This window comes from Nerophis ophidion, linkage group LG22 (genome assembly GCF_033978795.1).
Source record: "Nerophis ophidion isolate RoL-2023_Sa linkage group LG22, RoL_Noph_v1.0, whole genome shotgun sequence".
Classification (NCBI taxonomy): Eukaryota; Metazoa; Chordata; class Actinopteri; order Syngnathiformes; family Syngnathidae; genus Nerophis; species Nerophis ophidion.
Window position 1 is genome coordinate 35,679,132 of NC_084632.1, and position 18,414 is coordinate 35,697,545.

The 18,414-nt window shown below is 40.8% G+C and overlaps 1 protein-coding gene across 1 annotated transcript in view; it reads left to right on the top strand.

Annotated features, from left to right (window-relative positions):
• Positions 1-18,414, top strand: part of LOC133540823 (PH domain leucine-rich repeat protein phosphatase 1-like) — a 64,701-nt gene that overhangs the window by 37,675 nt on the left and 8,612 nt on the right. The window contains exons 7-14 of the mRNA XM_061883773.1: positions 499-701; positions 820-880; positions 953-1,048; positions 2,678-2,833; positions 2,911-3,111; positions 4,569-4,731; positions 8,499-8,629; positions 8,727-8,837. Of these exons, the coding sequence (XP_061739757.1) occupies positions 499-701; positions 820-880; positions 953-1,048; positions 2,678-2,833; positions 2,911-3,111; positions 4,569-4,731; positions 8,499-8,629; positions 8,727-8,837 (1,122 nt within the window). The remainder of the gene's footprint in view (positions 1-498; positions 702-819; positions 881-952; positions 1,049-2,677; positions 2,834-2,910; positions 3,112-4,568; positions 4,732-8,498; positions 8,630-8,726; positions 8,838-18,414) is intronic.

Sequence of the window (18,414 nt, forward strand, 5' to 3'; positions counted from 1 at the left end):
TCACTCTACTGCGCAGTGCATGCGCTCCCCCTCCTTCTCTTTACTCAGCCATTCTCGCAACACATATACGCTACTCCCAAAAATTAACGAGCTTCCCTGTTGTGCACATGTACATACATAGACACGCACACAGCTGCTTGGCTTGATGCCAAATATAAGCGGAGTTCAAATTGAACACAACCGTCTCACATTGTCAGTATGGGGTATTATCTGTACAATTTTGAGGACAAAAATAAATGTACTCAATTTTGGGATGAGGCTGTAACATAACAAATGTGGAAAAAATTAAGCACTGAAAATACTTTCCGGGTGCACTGTATTACAGATTCTTATTGTATTTCAGAGCTCATTAATAAACCCATGTTATCAATGAGTTTATTGATGTTGTATAAGGAAGTATAAGAACATATTTTTTTACCCAACCAAATACCAACTGATTTTGTATTTTTTCTTATAAATTTCTGTTAATCATGTTGATTAATGTTCATTTTCATACAGGCTGAATCGGCTTCAAAATGTGATCCTGGGAGATATGGAGCAGCTAGTACACATAGTACAGCTGGACCTAAGGGACACTGGTTTACAAGAGCTAGATGTCAGGCCTCTCTGTAAACTGGAGCTTCTGCGCTGTGACAGAAACATACTTTCCCTCCTCAGAGTCAGCGGTCACACCCTTAAGAGCCTACATGCGGCACACAATGGTGCAAAAATACTCTTGTGTTGTGTATACAGTAGTCGTTAAACAGATCATGTTTGGCACAAGATTTCCGTTCACTTAGAGCTCACACAATAATGAATGTTCTCTGTTTTTATTTGTAGAGCTGAAAGAAATAGAAGTACAGCCTGTGCCGGAGAATATGACCTATCTGGATTTGTCCTGGTACTAAAACTCACTCCAAAATAAAAGTGCCAAAAATGTGCTTGTTTATCAACTGTTTTAATTTTCTTAAAGGAACAAGTTAGGTCTTGTCCCTGACTGGGTGTGTGATTGCTGTAGACTGGAAATTCTGGACATCAACCACAATTGTGTTACTGAGCTACCCACACGGTGATTATCACGCACACAACTACACCATAGATATTGCAATATGCCTACAGCAAAAGCTTTAGGAGCTGTTCTAACTCAAACAATTATCAATGTAAGACAGTTTAAGTAACAGTGCAAGTAAGTACCGTAGTTATTTTGTCAGTTTACAAGGTACAGTATATGGAGAAAAATGCTGAAAACCGCAGTGCCTGATTATTTATTCTGAATTAATTCCTGTTATTAATTATTAAGGTATATATGTATGTGTATATATATACACTGACAGAAGCTTCTGGTTGAATTTCTGCCCAGCTCCTCTTGACAAAATTGGTACAGTTCAGCTAAATTTGTTGGTTTTCTGACATGGACTTGTTTCTTTAGCATTGACCACAAGTTTTACTCAGGACTTTGGGAAGGCCATTCTAAAACCTTAATTCTAGCCTTATTTAGCCATTCCTTTACCACTTTTGCGTGTGTTTGGGGTCATTGTCCTGTTGGCAACACCCAACTGTGCCCAAGACCCAACCTACGGGCTAAAGATTTTAGGTTGTCATGAAGAATTTGGAAGCAATCCTCTATTTTCATTGTGCCATTTACTCTCTGTAAAGCACCATTTTCATTGGGAGTAAAACTGACCCAGAGCATAATACTACCACCACCATGCTTGATGTTAGACATGGTGTTCCTGGGATTAAAGGCCTCACCTTTTTTTCCTTTAAACATATTGCTGGGTATTGTAACCAAACAGCTCAATTTTTGTTTCATTTGACCTTCTTCTGAAGGTCTTACTTTTGTCCATGTGATGTCAGATTAAACAAAAATTGGAGGAGAATAGCTGAGTCCTGTAATCCCAAGTACACCAATCCTATCGTCAAGCATGGTGGTGGTAGTATTATTCTCTGGGCCGCTTTTGCTGCCAATGGAACTGGTGCTTTATTTACAAAGAGTAAATGGAACAATGAAAAAGGAGGATTACCTTCAAATTCTTCAGGACAACTTAAAATCATCTGCCCGGAGTTTGGGTCTTGGCCGCAGTTGGGTGTTCCAACAGGACAGTCACCCCAAACACATGTCAAAAGTGGTAAAGGAATGGCTAAATCAGGCTCGAATTAAGGTTTTAGAACGGCCTTCCCAAAGTCCTGACTTAAACGTGTGGACAGTGCTGAAGAAACAAGTCCATGTCAGAAAACCAACACGTTTAGCTGAACTGCACCAATTTTGTCAAGGTGTGTGGTCAAAAATTCAACCAGAAACTTGTAGATGGCTACCAAAAGCGCCTTATTGCAGTGAAACTTGCCAAGAGACATGTAACCAAATATTAACTTTGCTGTATGTATACTTTTGACCCAGCAGATTTGCTCACATTTTAAGTAGACGCATAATAAATTCATAAAAGAACCAAACTTCATAAATGTTTTTTTTTATGACCAACAAGTTTGAGCTCCAATCCCTCTATCACAACAAAAACAAGAGTTGTAGAAAGTTTTGGAAACTCAAGACAGCCATGAAAATATGTCCTCCACAAGTGTATGTAAACTTTTGATCGCGACAGTAGGTACTGTATGTGTATATATATTTATATATGTATATAATTTGTTACCCAAACATCTGTATTATGAGGACAGGGACTTAATGTGTGGTGTCCTGTAGGTTGCTATCCAACGGGAGCCTGACAAAGCTGTTTGCAGGCTGGAATGCTCTTTGCCAGTTGGCTGAGTTGCTGGAGAGATCGCAGCTAGAAACCTTAGACATGCAGCACAATTATCTAACTGAACTTCCAAACAACCTCTTCACCAAAGCCCAGAAGTGTGTATTACATCCTTTACTTCATTTTCATTTTATTTACCTGCTTTATTCATATTCCTATTTGTGTTTTCTTACAGCTTGCAGTACCTAAATGTGTCAGCCAATAAGCTGGAGTGCCTCCCTGCAGCTGGTCTATTGCAAGAAAACTTCAGCAGCCTGAAGGAGCTCTATGTGACCAACAACAGCTTGACAGACAAGTGTGTCCCTTTCCTCACTGGACATGCCCAGCTCAGGGTTCTTCACCTTGCGTATAACCAACTTCAGACCTTCACTGCCAGGTAAACTCTGGACAGTGCAAGAAGTCACCCTGCTTAAAGACAATAACTATGTCCAACGGGTACCTCGCTTCTTGCACAAAGTCAAAGATAGGCTCCAACTTACTGGTCTTGGATCTCAACTTTGTGTTATGTTTAACAAATTCAATGTTTGTAATCCAACCCCCTTCAGATGTTTAATCGCTTCTTTGTATTCTTTTTCACTGAAATTATTATTACAGCAACTAAAATCATTTAAGGTCTTTTGCCCCTTTGAAAAATTACAGAGTTTTGCAGGAAATGTGTACACATGTTCATCATGACAAATAGCTCAAAAATATTTAAAACCATCTAAATATGGCGGTCACTCGAAGCGAGTATGAAGGTCCTCCTGGTAGGGGGGTATCCCTTTATGGAGGATGCCTGTGCGTGACTTTGTTTAACGTGGGGCGACCGGTGCACAGACGGTCACCACACAATTTTTGACAGATCCGGGTCAGGGCCCAGTGTCATGGAGTCCAAGACGACTGGGGAGCCTTTTCTGCTGCAGCCTCCATCCCAGGCGTTGTGACACTCCATAGGATTAGCAGTCATCCTCTGTCTGTTCCACTGTTGAGGTATTGGTTTGTTATTACCCCATAACTGGGCCCACATGGATGTGGGGGTGCCTTCTTCTGCCATCACAGCCGTTGTGGTGGTTCTAACATCTACCGCCGTATCCCTGGCTAGGGGGCAGTCAGGTACTAGTCCTTTGCCAAGGGCCACCTGGGGTAACAGTCGTAAAGGGGTTAACCTCCTAGTGCCCCAAGACCCCATAGAGGAGCCTCCACTGCCGGATGCACTTAAACGTCATGCCCAGGACCAAATTAAAACCATATACACTAAGACAGACGTAAATGTCATCGGATAATTTGCTTTTATGGTTCCATTTATTTTGAGGATTTGGGGCAGTTTTTTTTTTTATTATTGTATTTTTTGGGGTTGTTTAATGTTTTAATCTAAAACATGTTTAATTTGTCCTTGTAATGTATCACGGTCCAATAATAAATCCACTGAAGGCCTAGAAAGGCACCCAGGCTGCACTTTGGACACCCTTGCACTTGATGGTGCCTCCTGTGAGGCGAATCCAAGACACCTGACTGACCAATTACTTTCTGTCCCAAACAGAGTTGCATGACATTTGACAAAAAATTACAGTAGAGGGGATTCTGTTGTTCAAAAAATACATGTATAAACCAAGCCATCAACACCACTTCTTCTTTATTAACTCTGACAGATGACGCTTACAAAAGATAGTCAACAAGCTCTTCACATTTGGTCTTGAAGGTTTACACATACTGCTGAAGCAGGCGCCGGTTTCAAAAGCTAGTTGATTAAGGCTGAAACTTTGTAGCATTAAACACACAATGAACTGATAAAGTATGTTTTTGATAAATAGCTGAGGTTTATTATTTTGATACAACTGCATTTCCCCTTTGTAGTAAACTGGCACAACTGGAGCGTCTGGAGGAGTTGGATCTAAGCGGCAACAGACTGAGGACGGTGCCCACGACCATCCTGAGTTGTCAGTGCCTGCAAACACTGTCCGCACACTCAAATTGCATTGATGCCTTCCCAGAAGTCCTGCAGCTGCCTGAGATAAAGGTGAGCAGTCAATAAATGCAGGGGCAGCTTGGCTCAGCTGGTAGAGCGACCATGCCAGTAGCTTGAGGGTTCCAGCCTAAATGTAGCTAAAAAGTGTAGATAATAGGGCTTTTAGTCTGAAAAGAAAAAACGCTATATAAAGATATTTCACTTCATTTCACTTGCCTGGAATAAGTTGGTTAGGTGTTCTTATGCTCAAATTATTTGTTGCATATTTTAGTGGAATGATGGTGTTTAATCTAACATTTCTCAGAGAGAAACCTTTTGAAAGTTTCTTTCAACAACTACAAAAAAATTGGCAGTTTTTTGTCAGGCGTATGAAAATACAATAGCATGCATTGCAGTAAATGGGCTACATGTTTCCTTTTTTAATTTGAAGTTATTACTTGTATTAATTACAGACTAACTGATGATATTATCGGCCGATAAATGCTTTAAAATGTAATATCGGAAATTATTGGTACCAGTTTAAAAAAGTAAAATTTCTGCCTGTTTAAAACGCCGCTGTACGGAGTGGTACACGGACGTAGGCAGAAGTACAGAGCAGTTGCGTCTCCCAGTCATACTTGCCAACCCTCCCGATTTTCCCGGGAGACTCACGAATCTCAGTGCCCCTCCTTAAAATCTCCCGAGGCAACCATTCTCCCGAATTTTTCCCGATTTCCACTCAGATAACAATATTGCAGGCGTGCCCTAAAGGCACTGCCTTTGTGTGCCGTCCCAATCACATAATATCTACAGCTTTTCACACACACAAGTGAATGCTAAGCATACTTGGTCAACAGCCATACAGGTCACACTGAGGGTGGCTGTATAAACAACTTTAACACTGTTACAAATATGCGCCACACTGTGAACCCACACCAAACAAGAATGACAAACACATTTCGGGAGAACATCCACACCGTAACACAACATAAACACAACAGAATAAATACCCGGAACCCCTTGCAGCACTCATTCTTCCACGACGCTACCATATACACCCCCCGCTACCCCCTACCCCACCCACCTCAACCTCCTCATGCTCTCTCAGGGAGAGCATGTCCCAAATTCCAACCTGCTGTTTTGAGGCATGTTAAAAAAATAATGCACTTTGTGACTTCAATAATAAATATGGCAGTGCCAAGTTGGCATTTTTTTCCATAAGAAGAGTTGAATTATTTTGGAAAACCTTGTTACATTGTTTAATGCATCCAGCGGTGCATCACAACAAAATTAGGCATAATAATATGTTAATTCCATGACTATGTATATCGGTATCGGTTGATATCAGAATCGGTAATTAAGAGTTGGACATTATCGGATATCGGCAAAAAACATACTTGCCAACCTTGGGACCTTCGATTTTCGGGAGGTGGGGGGTGGGAGTTGGGGAGCGTGGTGTGGGGCGGGGCGTGGTTAAGAGGTGAGGAGTATATTTACTGCTAGATTCATAAATTCACCAAGTCAAGTATTTCATATATATATATATATATATATATATATATATATAGATATATAGATATATAGATAGATAGATTGATACAAATAAAAGAAATACTTGAATTTCAGTGTTTATTTATTTACACACATAATACTCATCTACTCATTGTTGAGTTCAGGGTTGAATATTCCATCCATGTTTTTCTAACCATATGCATGTACACTAGATGGTAGTATTGTCCTGTTTAAGAGTGTCACAACACATTGCTCTTTGGCAGACGAACTGCTTTAGGTAGACGAATTCGGACTGCTGGGAGGACGATAATGAAACTGCCTAACAATAAACCCTCATAAGAAACCAAGAAGTCGCCCTCGATCATTCTACAGTTATAACGTCATTGGGCAGTCACGCTCTTTGTGCACGTCACTCAGGTCCGCATTGAGCTGGAGGAGGCGTGGCCTCCAGCTTCGCCAGAATTTCGGGAGAAAATTTGTCCCGGGAGGTTTTCGGGAGAGGCGCTGAATTTCGGGAGTATCCCGGAAAATCCGGGAGGGTTGGCAAGTATGGCAAAAAAGCCATTATCGGACATATCTTGTATTAATGGTTAAAACAGTTAAAAAATATTATTATTAGTTAGGAAAAAATATATAATTGTGAGCAATTGCAATGAGTGAAACAATATGTTATAATAATGGTTCAGTATTACCGTGATTTTAAGGTCACTGTTCGGTTAACTTTCGGTACAGTGAGAGAACAAACTGCTTAGTTTTTGTGTAAAACGCCTTAAAAGAGGCGCTATTATACAAAAATTTAAAATCAAATCGTGGAGGCATGGCGGCAATATTTATTAAATAATCTTGCCTTCCTTTCTACTTCCGCCAAACGAGCTGTTTGAAATGTGCACAATTGGGGATGTCACTAATTGGGAAAACCGTCAGTGGTTTATCCATATAAGGTAAAAATGTAACCAAAGTGTTTTGCACGCGTCCACCATTGTAGTCCGCGCTGCATTCAATAAGCTCCTTTTTTTCCTCTTTCCTCTCGTTGTGGGGCAGACTGGGTCTTACATTGGACATGCATCCTCTGCTGTTTTAGTTTTGTAATATAAAGTAGCGTTTAGTTCTCAATTATATCTCTCAGTATGGAAGCGCTGAAAACTACAACACAATGGGTGGGGAAAAGATGCAGTCGGAAGTTGAAACACATTAATAAGACCACCCACAAAATTGCGCATCCTGAAGAGACAGTCAAAAAGGGGCTTAAAGATGGTCTGTAAAACAATCTATGCATCATTTTGACCAAGTAACCACCATTACATGTTAGGTAGACCACAGGGAAGTGTTTTAATGTAGAAAAAAAAATCATAATATGACCCCTTTAAGAAATTGTGATACAAATGTTCTCTTTAGGAAAATGGAACAATCAAGACAAGAGTAACAGTGTAACAGTTTGAATTATTTAATTTTTAGTCAAATAAATTCCTTATTGGCTAAAGTGCAGCATTAATAGTTGCAGTTAGTAAGCTCTGTTCTGCAGCATTAATTGTTGCTGTTAGTAGCGCTGTTTTGCAGCGTTAATTGTTGCTGTTAGTAGCGCTGTTTTGCAGCGTTAATTGTTGCATTTAGTAGCTCTGTTCCCAAACTGTATTGAACACTGCTTATGTTTTTTTTAGCTAATAAGTAAATAATACATCATATGCTTATCTAACATTGGCCACACGTTCCTTAAGCATATGAATCTTATAGTGTATTTTCAGTAGGGCTGTCAAAGTTAATGCATATTCCATTGCCTTTTTTTTTTTTACGTGTGATGAACGCTTGCGTGTCCTGTACTCTGGACAAATAAAAAATATGCAGTTTTAACCAGTGTAGGATGTTAAAACACACTCCCTTAGTGGGACAGCAGGGCTAGAGAAAAGAGTACTGAAAAAGCAATTTAGTATTTTGATATCATTGTGTGGTATAATTCCTCAGGCCAACAATAATTGTTTAGGTATTGTTAAACTTCTGGAAAATGTGTTATTTGTCTGGATAACATTTGTTTAAAGCCATCATAAATCTGTTAGCTCCTACATTATTATGAGGTGAAAAATAATTATATTTATCAAAACATAACCCCACCCCCTCTGTGATTATTCAATATTGCAAGTAGTTTAGTAATGATTACCTTTTTAGTGGATTAACAATCCAATCATTATTTAGTCTTCTGCTTCTAAACAGAAGAATGATTTCCATAGATGATACATTTCTCATAACTAACCAAAATCCGTAGTCCATCTCTGACTCATTTAAATATTCTAATTAATGTCACTGTTGTATCATTCAAAACTCCTCTTTGTCAGTGTGTTGACCTGAGCTGCAACGAGCTAACTGAGGTTACTCTGCCAGAATCCCTACCCCCCAAACTTCAGGAACTGGATCTCACAGGAAATCCCCGTCTCAACCTGGACCACAAGAGCCTGGAGCTTCTTAAGTAAGAACAAAACCACTACTAAACAATTAATACTCTCACATTAAATGACTCATTAAATGAACTTGGGGTTTTGCCGTGATCCTTACTTTATTTGCAGTAATATCCGATGTTTAAGAGTGGACCCTTCTGCTCCAATTGCGACTGAAATCCACGAGACTTCTGCGGTCTGGAGCCATGGCTACACTGAGGCCTCAGGAGTCAAAAACAAGTAAGTTTTTACTTTCTGCACATTTTCCATTTTATCTTTTGTGTAGCTTATAGTATCTATAGTGCTGTGGATGTCTAAGAGTTTTCTAGTAAAAGTTACTACAGTGGGACCTCAACTTACAACAGGGTATCCGCGGATCCTTAAAAAGTCTTAAATTCATGTGTCTAAAATTAAGGCCTTAAAAGGTATTAAATGTATTAGAAATTCCTAAGATTGTCTTAAATTCAGTACTCAATGGTCTTAAATTGCCGGGCCAGTTTTTTTTTTGTTTTTTTTCCAGGGCGCGTCTTTGAGTAAAAGTTACGGCATGTCTTTGAGTAAAAGTGAGTGATTTCAGTGTCAGTCGCGCGCAGACTCCTTCCTTTCAGTCAGCATGGGGAAATGCAAGTTTTGCGAGCGTTGACTGGAGGACAGCCGGTTTAAAATCTGGCTTAAGCCTGTTGCCAATCCCGAGGAGGCCAGGTGCATACTTTGTAAGAGGGATTTCAAACCTGGCACCATGGGAATTAGAGCGGTCGAATCGCACATGCAGTGTGGTAAGCATAAAATCGCGGCAGAGAGCCAAAAACAAACACCGGGCATCTCTCAGTTCTGCCAGCGCCAACGCACCCCCAGCTAGCAACAACTGCCGCTAGCAGCACTGACCTGACACTAATCTTCGGCGGGACAGCAACATTAAAATCCGAGGTGTTATGGATCTCGCACACTGTGGTGAAACATCAATCCTACACCTCAAATGACGGGATTGGCGATCTTTTTCGTGTGATGTTTCCTGATTCTCAGGTTGCTAATACATTTTCCCGCGGAAAGGATAAAACAGCATATATTACGAGACACGGATTAGCACCTCACATCCAAAACCTGCTCTTCGACCAAGTCAACGGGTCTCGTTATGTGTTAATGAAATGTAATTTATTTTTACCCTCACCTCGGTTATTATGTTTTCACTGGCGTCGGTGTTGGTTTGTTTGTTTTGGATGTCAAAGTTTTTGGATCTCTCAAGATTTTTGATAAGCTGTTTGGCAGAGTGGTGCTTATCAGTTTGTTTATTAATAAACATACAAAAAGTAAACTTGACTGATTGTCATTGAGGTTGTAGTACAGTGGTATCCCCAACCATCGCTTATATTTATAGATTTTTTATCATTTTTTTCAGTCTTTAATTTTTCATTCAAGGTGGCATTAAAAAGGTCTTAAATAGTCTTAAATTTGACTTGCTGAAACCTGCAGATACCCTGTACAAGCACGATTGGTTCCATGACAGAGCTTGTAACTCAATACACTTGTATCTCAATCCACCCAGCAAATATAATATAAAACATGTCTTTTAACAAGGTAAAACATACTTTTTGACAATAAATACTGATTTAAACTCAACAGAAAATTACGTACTACCAAAACAACCACAGTAGTTCTATGATAAAATGTAATAATACTGGACTTTATCTTGCCGTGTTTTCTGCGAGCTGCTTTTTTGTCTAGTGTTGCCAAGTTCGCTGATTATCAATCAAGCAAAGTTTATTCATGTAGCCCTTAATCACAAGTGTCTCAAAGGGCTGCACAAGCAACAACGACATCCTCGGCTCAAATTCCACATCAGGGCGAGACAAAGCTCAACCCAATGGGCACAATGAGAAACCTTAGAAGGGACCGCAGATATGGCGACCGGTGTAATGGATATCGAGTGGATACGGTTAATAATGTGAGAGTACAGTCCATAGTGGGGCTAGCAGGGGATCATCTTGAATGTAGATGAGTCAGCAGTATAGACACGTCACCGACTGATGCACAGAGGAGTGGTCCACCCCGGGTCCCGACTTGTTTTCATGGTTGCTTGTTTCTCTCATAAGATCTGGCAACACTGTGTCCATCATGTAACAACAAAAACAAGGGAATTGTTGTTTATGTTGTACACGGACCCCTCCATATTTTAATAAATTAATGTTCGCTGTGTGGATGCTGTTTTGGCATGGAAGCTGAATTGACTGACGGCGCTGCGGTCGTGCCGCTTTGCCGAATCTACTACACCAGGGGTGTCAAACTCAAATACAGAGTGGGCCAAAATTCTAAACTGAACAAAGCTGCGGGCCCAAGTTGAACAACTTAACCTTTCAATAGGGACCCAAGCAAGTTTTGCATTGAATATTGAACAAGCAAGGCTTATATAACTTTATAGTGACATGCAAAATCGAGTTTTGTTGGTAGCGGGGGTGTATATTGTTGCATCCCGGAAGAGTTAGTGCTGCAAGGGGTTCTGGGTATTTGTTCTGTTGTGTTTTTATGGTGTTACGGTGCGGATGTTCTCCCGAAATGTGGTTGTCATTCTTGTTTGGTGTAGGTTCACAGTGTGGTGTAACAGTGTTAAAGTTATCTATAGGACCACCCACAGTGTGACCTGTATGGCTGTTGACCAAGTATGCATTGCATTCACTTGTGTGTGTGTGTGTAGAAGCCGCATATATTAAGTGACTGGGCTGGCACGCTGTTTGTATGGAGGAAAAGCGGATGTGACGACAGGCTGTAGAGGACTCTAAAATTGGTACCTTTAAGGCACACCCCCAGTATTGTTGTACGGGTCGAAATTCGGGAGAATGGTTGCCCCGGAAGATTTTCGGGGGGGGCACTGAAATTCGGGATTCCCCTGTAAAAATCGGGAGGATTGGCAAGTATGAGAATTAGCGTTGAATGCGGTGATACAGCGGCACCGCCACTGTATATTACCGGTGGACCAGCTCTAATGTTGATTTATTATTGCCTCAAGGGCCAAATGAAATAACACGGGGGCCAGAGTTGGACACCCATGTACTACACGGTAGGACATGCTTTAAAATGGTTCGATTATCTGTTTCGGTTAGTTTCATCCTTCGCACTTACTCAGTTATGGTAGTCAGAGAGGACAAGATTGTGTTGAATGATCAAATGTCAAATTATGGTCTCAACCTAAAGCATAACAAAAAGCAGAGAAACAGCTCTTATTTCAAATTACTCATAAGTTGAAGTACTCGTGAAGTGAGGTACCACTGTATTAGGACATTCATAAATACATGAAACAGCACAAGAACATAAAATAAATTGACAAAATTCGGTGTTTGTTTTTCGTCAAAGTTCTAACAACATCCACACTTTCACTTTCTGGGAATACTTTCTACAGGCAGTCTTACTGGGACAATCCATAGGCGTATATTTATTATTCATGACATGTAAAAAGAAATGTTTAGAATGTCATCCAGTTACTCAACAACCGTACATTTATTACATGTGTATTTGTCACCACGTGAAACCCCCCAACATAAGGAACAGCCCACTCTGATGATCCCCTACCTTGCTTACAGAGCTCAGTTTTCTTTTTTGTTTAATTTTCAAAATATTGATCTAATGATGGTTTCTTTATCACCAAACTTATTTCTAATGTTTTTTGGGGATATAATTCCTGTTTTTCTCAATCAAATACAAATTCATTATTAACCAAGCAGGCACAAGACATTGAAACATTGAGAACTTGTTGAATTAGATACTGACGTTGAGCAACTCAAACTTAATGTTGGAACAACATGACAACGTTTCATCATCCATCCATCTTCTTCCGCTTATCCGAGGTCGGGTCGCGGGGGCAACAGCCTAAGCAGGGAAACCCAGACTTCCCTCTCCCCAGCCACTTCGTCTAGCTCTTCCCGGGGGATCCCGAGGCGTTCCCAGGCCAGCCGGGAGACATAGACTTCCCAACGTGTCCTGGGTCTTCCCCGTGGCCTCCTAGCGGTTGGACGTGCCCTAAACACCTCCCTAGGGAGGCGTTCCGGTGGCATCCTGACCAGATGCCCGAACCACCTCATCTTGCTCCTCTCGATGTGGAGGAGCAGCGGCTTTACTTTGAGTTCCTCCCGGATGGCAGAGCTTCTCACCCTATCTCTAAGGGAGAGCCCCGCCACATGGCGGAGGAAACTCATTTCGGCCGCTTGTACCCGTGATCTTATCCTTTCGGTCATGACCCAAAGCTCATGACCATAGGTGAGGATGGGAGCGTAGATCGACCGGTAAATTGAGAGCTTTGCCTTCCGGCTCAGCTCCTTCTTCACCATAACGGATCGGTACAACGTCCGCATTACTGAAGACGCCGCACCGATCCGCCTGTCGATCTCACGATCCACTCTTCCCTCACTCGTGAACAAGACTCCTAGGTACTTGAACTCCTCCACTTGGGGCAGGGTCCCCTCCCCAACCCGGAGATGGCTTTCCACCCTTTTCCGGGCGGGAACCATGGACTCGGACTTGGAAGTGCTGATTCTCATTCCGGTCGCTTCACACTCGGCTGCGAACTGATCCAGTGAGAGCTGAAGATCCCGGTCAGATGAAGCCATCAGGACCACATCATCTGCAAAAAGCAGAGACCTAACCCTGCGGTCACCAAACCGGAACCCCTCAACGCCTTGACTGCGCCTAGAAATTCTGTCCATTAAAGTTATGAACGGAATCGGTGACAAAGGACAGCCCTGGCGGAGTCCAACCCTCACTGGAAATGTGTTCGACTTACTGCCGGCAATGCGGACCAAGCTCTGGCACTGATCATACAGGGAGCGGACCGCCACAATAAGACAGTCCGATACCCCATACTCTCTGAGCACTCCCCACAGGACTTCCCGAGGGACATGGTCGAATGCCTTCTTCACGTTTAATCAGTGTTTGTTTATGTATAATCAACGTTGTATCAATGTTGTGCCTGCTGAGAACATTTTTGCTTTTAGTGATTGTCTAGCTCTGGAATTTGATAGGATAACAGTATTTTAAACTTCTGTGAACCACATTTAAAATATGTTACTGATATTTAGTGTAACCTATTTATTTGAATTAAGATCATTCGATAATATTGCATCTTAACATTTACATTTCTGCTATAGAACCTTGTACATCATGCAGTAGCTTTTCTACAATCCGACATTTGACGACAAAACCAACAGAAAGAAGCAATTGTTGCACCCTATATTTCGATTTGTTTTGCTGAAAAATGCAATATTAGATGAAAGTAAAAGTTTTCTTAAAATTTGAGTTCATTTTAAAAGACAATTTGGACTACACTGTGTGCATCTCTCATCTCCAACCAACTTAAACCCTTTATTTACGCCCTCTGTTAGTGATATGGCCTTTGTAACCTGGGAGACTGCAGGGATTTGATCCATAAGTGATCTCTACATTTGCGTCTTTTGATCAATTAGCCCACAAATTTGGCCTTCATAGAAACCAGTTCTACCGATATTTGCAAATTAGGGACTTTGTACGAAAGCACTTCCCTGGTTTAAAATTGACCCTGCAACCAAGACAGACTCTTTACTTAAACTCAATTCATATTCCATATTCTGTATGTGGTATTCAATTATGGAATGGATTAACCAAACAAATCAAATAAAGCACCAATATGAATCAGTTTAAGAGACTGTTCAAACTACAAGTGTTCACAAAGTACACAGAACAAGAATAATGATTAACATTGCAAACCCTATTTTTTTCTTTTTTTATTGAGACAAATATTGTTTATGCATTTACATATTATATTTATGTATTTATATATTATATTTGTTTGCTCACTATGGTATATTATTTATTTATTATTTATTTGTTCACTGTTCTGTTACAGAAAACAAGGAAATTTAATATATTTGTTATGGTATGAAAAGAGGTAGGATTAAATAAATGTTTACCTTAAAAGAGGTAGAAAAAGCGCTATACAAGTATCTTAAAAAAAGTTTAAAAAAAAGCGCTATACAAGTACAACCCATTTACCATTTAAATAAGGTCTGCTTCTTCCTACTCCTTTTTGGACATGCTGTAATAAAACAACTGGAATTGTGTGACGCATTATATTAAATCGTATGCATGTTCGAACTGAAACTGAACTGAACTGAAGGGCAAAATCTCTTAACAATTTACAGACATCAGTTCATGCCTCACGATGACTGGTGATTTACGTGCAACATGGCCTTCGGCACTCAACATAGAAATAAAGAAAGATACCTAAATATAATTCACTTCACTTCACCTGGGACGCGGTTTTGAAACGAGTCCACTCCTTCTTCGATCTGTGCAAGGAGCAGGGTCATACAATCTAAGGTGGTACACAGAGTCGACTGGTCCAAAAGCAACTTGGCTCGCATTTTCCCTGGACTGGATCCAATTTGCGATAGGTATCATCGAGGGATAGACGATCTTACCCATATGTTTTGGACCTGCCAGAGGAGCCTGTTCAGTACTAGACTGCTTCATTCCAAGTGCAGGACCAATAGACTCAAAAACTCCTTTGTCCCACACGGCATTAGATTGTACAACTCCTCTCTGGGGAGGGACGCGGGGGGTACTAGGATGGGGGGGGGCAAAACAATAACAGTGCAATTTGTTTTCATAACATGGTCACTACTGCCTAGTTTCTCTTGTTATATTCTTATTCTACTGTTATATTTTTATTCCCATTGTTGCGTTTTATTTTTATTCTTATTGTAATATTTTTCTATTTTGTTTCCATTTAAACCCCCAATATTTACTTTTTAAATTGATCTCAACTCTGTACACTGCTACTGGAATTTTATTTTTCCTGAAGAAACTCTCCTGAAGGAATTAATAAAGTACTATCTATCTATCTATCTATCTATCTATCCATCTATCTATCTATCTATCTATCTATCTATCTATCTATCTATCTATCTATCTATCTATCTATCTATCTATCTATCTATCTATCTATCTATCTATCTATCTATCTATCTATCTATCTATCTATCTATCTATCTATCTATCTATCTATCTATCTATAAATATGTATGTATATAAACAAACATATACATGTGTAGACTGTATATATGTGTGCGTATATATATATATATAATTCATCCTTTTTATTTTTCATAATATTTACCTTTTCGTGTATGTATATATTTATATATAAACAGTTCAGGCCAAAAGTTTAGACACACCTTCTCATTCAATGCGTTTTCTTTATTTTCATGACTATTTACATTGTAGATTGTCACTGAAGGCACCAAAACTGAATGCCATCCATCCATCCATCATCTTCCGCTTATCCGAGGTCGGGTCGCGGGGGCAGCAGCCTAAGCAGGGAAGCCCAGACTTCCCTATCTCCAGCCACTTCGTCTAGCTCTTCCCGGGGGATCCCGAGGCGTTCCCAGGCCAGCCGGGAGACATAGTCTTCCCAACGTGTCCTGGGTCTTCCCCGTGGCCTCCTACCAGCTGGACGTGCCCTAAACACCTCCCTAGGGAGGCGTTCGGGTGGCATCCTGACCAGATGCCCGAACCACCTCATCTGGCTCCTCTCGATGTGGAGGAGCAGCGGCTTTACGTTGAGTTCCTCCCGGATGGCAGAGCTTCTCACCCTATCTCTAAGGGAGAGCCCCGCCACCCGGCGGAGGAAACTCATTTCGGCCGCTTGTACCCGTGATCTTATCCTTTCGGTCATGACCCAAAGCTCATGACCATAGGTGAGGATGGGAACGTAGATCGACCGGTAAATTGAGAGCTTTGCCTTCCGGCTCAGCTCCTTCTTCACCACAACGGATCGATACAACGTCCGCATTACTGAAGACGCCGCACCGATCCGCCTGTCGATCTCACGATCCACTCTTCCCCCACTCGTGAACAAGACTCCTAGGTACTTGAACTCCTCCACTTGGGGCAGGGTCTCCTCCCCAACCCGGAGATGGCACTCCACCCTTTTTCGGGCGAGAACCATGGACTCGGACTTGGAGGTGCTGATTCTCATTCCGGTCGCTTCACACTCGGCTGCGAACCGATCCAGTGAGAGCTGAAGATCCCGGCCAGATGAAGCCATCAGGACTACATCACCGGATGGACTACACCAAAACTGAATGAACACGTGGAAAAAGGTGAAGTAACTGAAAACATGTTTTATATTCTAATTTCTTCAAAATAGCCACCCTTTGCTCTGAGTACTGCTTTGCACACTTTTGTCATTCTCTCGATGAGTTCCAAGCCACCTGTGAATTGAAAACCATTTCAGGTGACAACCTCTTGAAGCTCATTGAGAGAATGCCAGGTGTGTGGAAAAAAAGTGGTCAGAGCAAAGGGTGGCTCTTTTGAAGAAACTAGAATATAAAGCATGTTTTCAGTGTTTTCACCTTTTTTTGTTAAGTACATCCAATCCAATCCAATCCACTTTATTTATATAGCACATTTAAACAACAATAACGTTTCCAAAGTGCTGCATAGCCATGTTAAAAACAATTGTAAAAAAAATAAAATAAAATAAAACAAATATATATATACATATTATGCTCCACCAATGACTGAATAAAAAAAAATAAAAAAAATAAATATAAAAACAAATATGATTAAAAACTATTTTAAAGGGTAAAATCAATTAAAACAGTAAAATAGAAATCAAAGTGTATAAAAAACACAGAGGACAACAGAGAACAGAGGACCACACAACTCACGTAGTGTTAAAAGCCAAAGAATAAAAGTGGGTCTTAAGACGAGACTTAAAACACTCCACTGTGGAAGCAGTTTGAACATGGAGGGGCAGAGTGTTCCAGAGCTTAGGGCCGACCACAGAGAAGGCCCTGTCTCCCCTGGTCTTAAGTCTGGTCTTGGGCACCACGAGCTGGAACTGGCTCTCGGACCTCAGAGTGCGCGCAGGAATGTAAATTTGGATGAGGTCCGAGATATATTGAGGTGCCAGTCCATGTAAAGATTTAAAAACAAACAGCAATGTTTTAAAAACCAATTCTAAAATGAACAGGGAGCCAGTGCAAACTCTGAAGAATTGGGGTTATATGCTGGCGTTTCCTGGCCCCTGTTAAAAGTCGTGCTGCCGCGTTCTGGACTAACTGCAACCGGGAGAGAGCTTTTTGGCTAATGCCAGCATAAAGTGCATTACAGTAGTCCAGGCCACTTGAAATAAAAGCATGCACCACTTGTTCAAAAAGGTTAAAAGATAAAAACGGTTTAACCTTTACTAAAAGACGAAGGTGATAAAAACACGATTTTAAAACGCAATTGACTTGTTTGTCTAGTTTAAAATCGCTGTCTATAGTGACGCCAAGGCTGGTGACTTTGGGACGCACATAATTTTGCAATGGTCCCAAGTCAGTGAGGGCTGGACCAAAAACTAAAATTTCAGTTTTTCCCTCATTCATTATTAAAAAATTCTGGGCTAACCAAGCCTTGACGTCACATAGACAGTTAAGAAGAGGTGTCAGGAGGCCGTGGCTTTTTGAAATCGGCATATAAATTTGGCAGTCATCTGCATAAAAGTGATAAAACACTCCATGTTTCTTAAAAATATCTCCAAGAGGGAGGAGATAAAGAGCGAACAGGATGGGGCCTAAAATAACTAACTCTACATGTGTTCATTCATCGTGATGCCTTCAGTGACAATTTACAATGTAAATAGTCATGAAGAAAATAAAGAAAACTCATTTGAATGAGAAGGTGTATACAAACTTTTGGCCTGTATTGTGTAACTGAAATGGGTCTTCTTATTGTCTCCTTCCAAATGTTGTTTGTGGTGTTTTGTTGGTCCTTACAGTGCCAATATTTCAATGTATACTGCTGTATG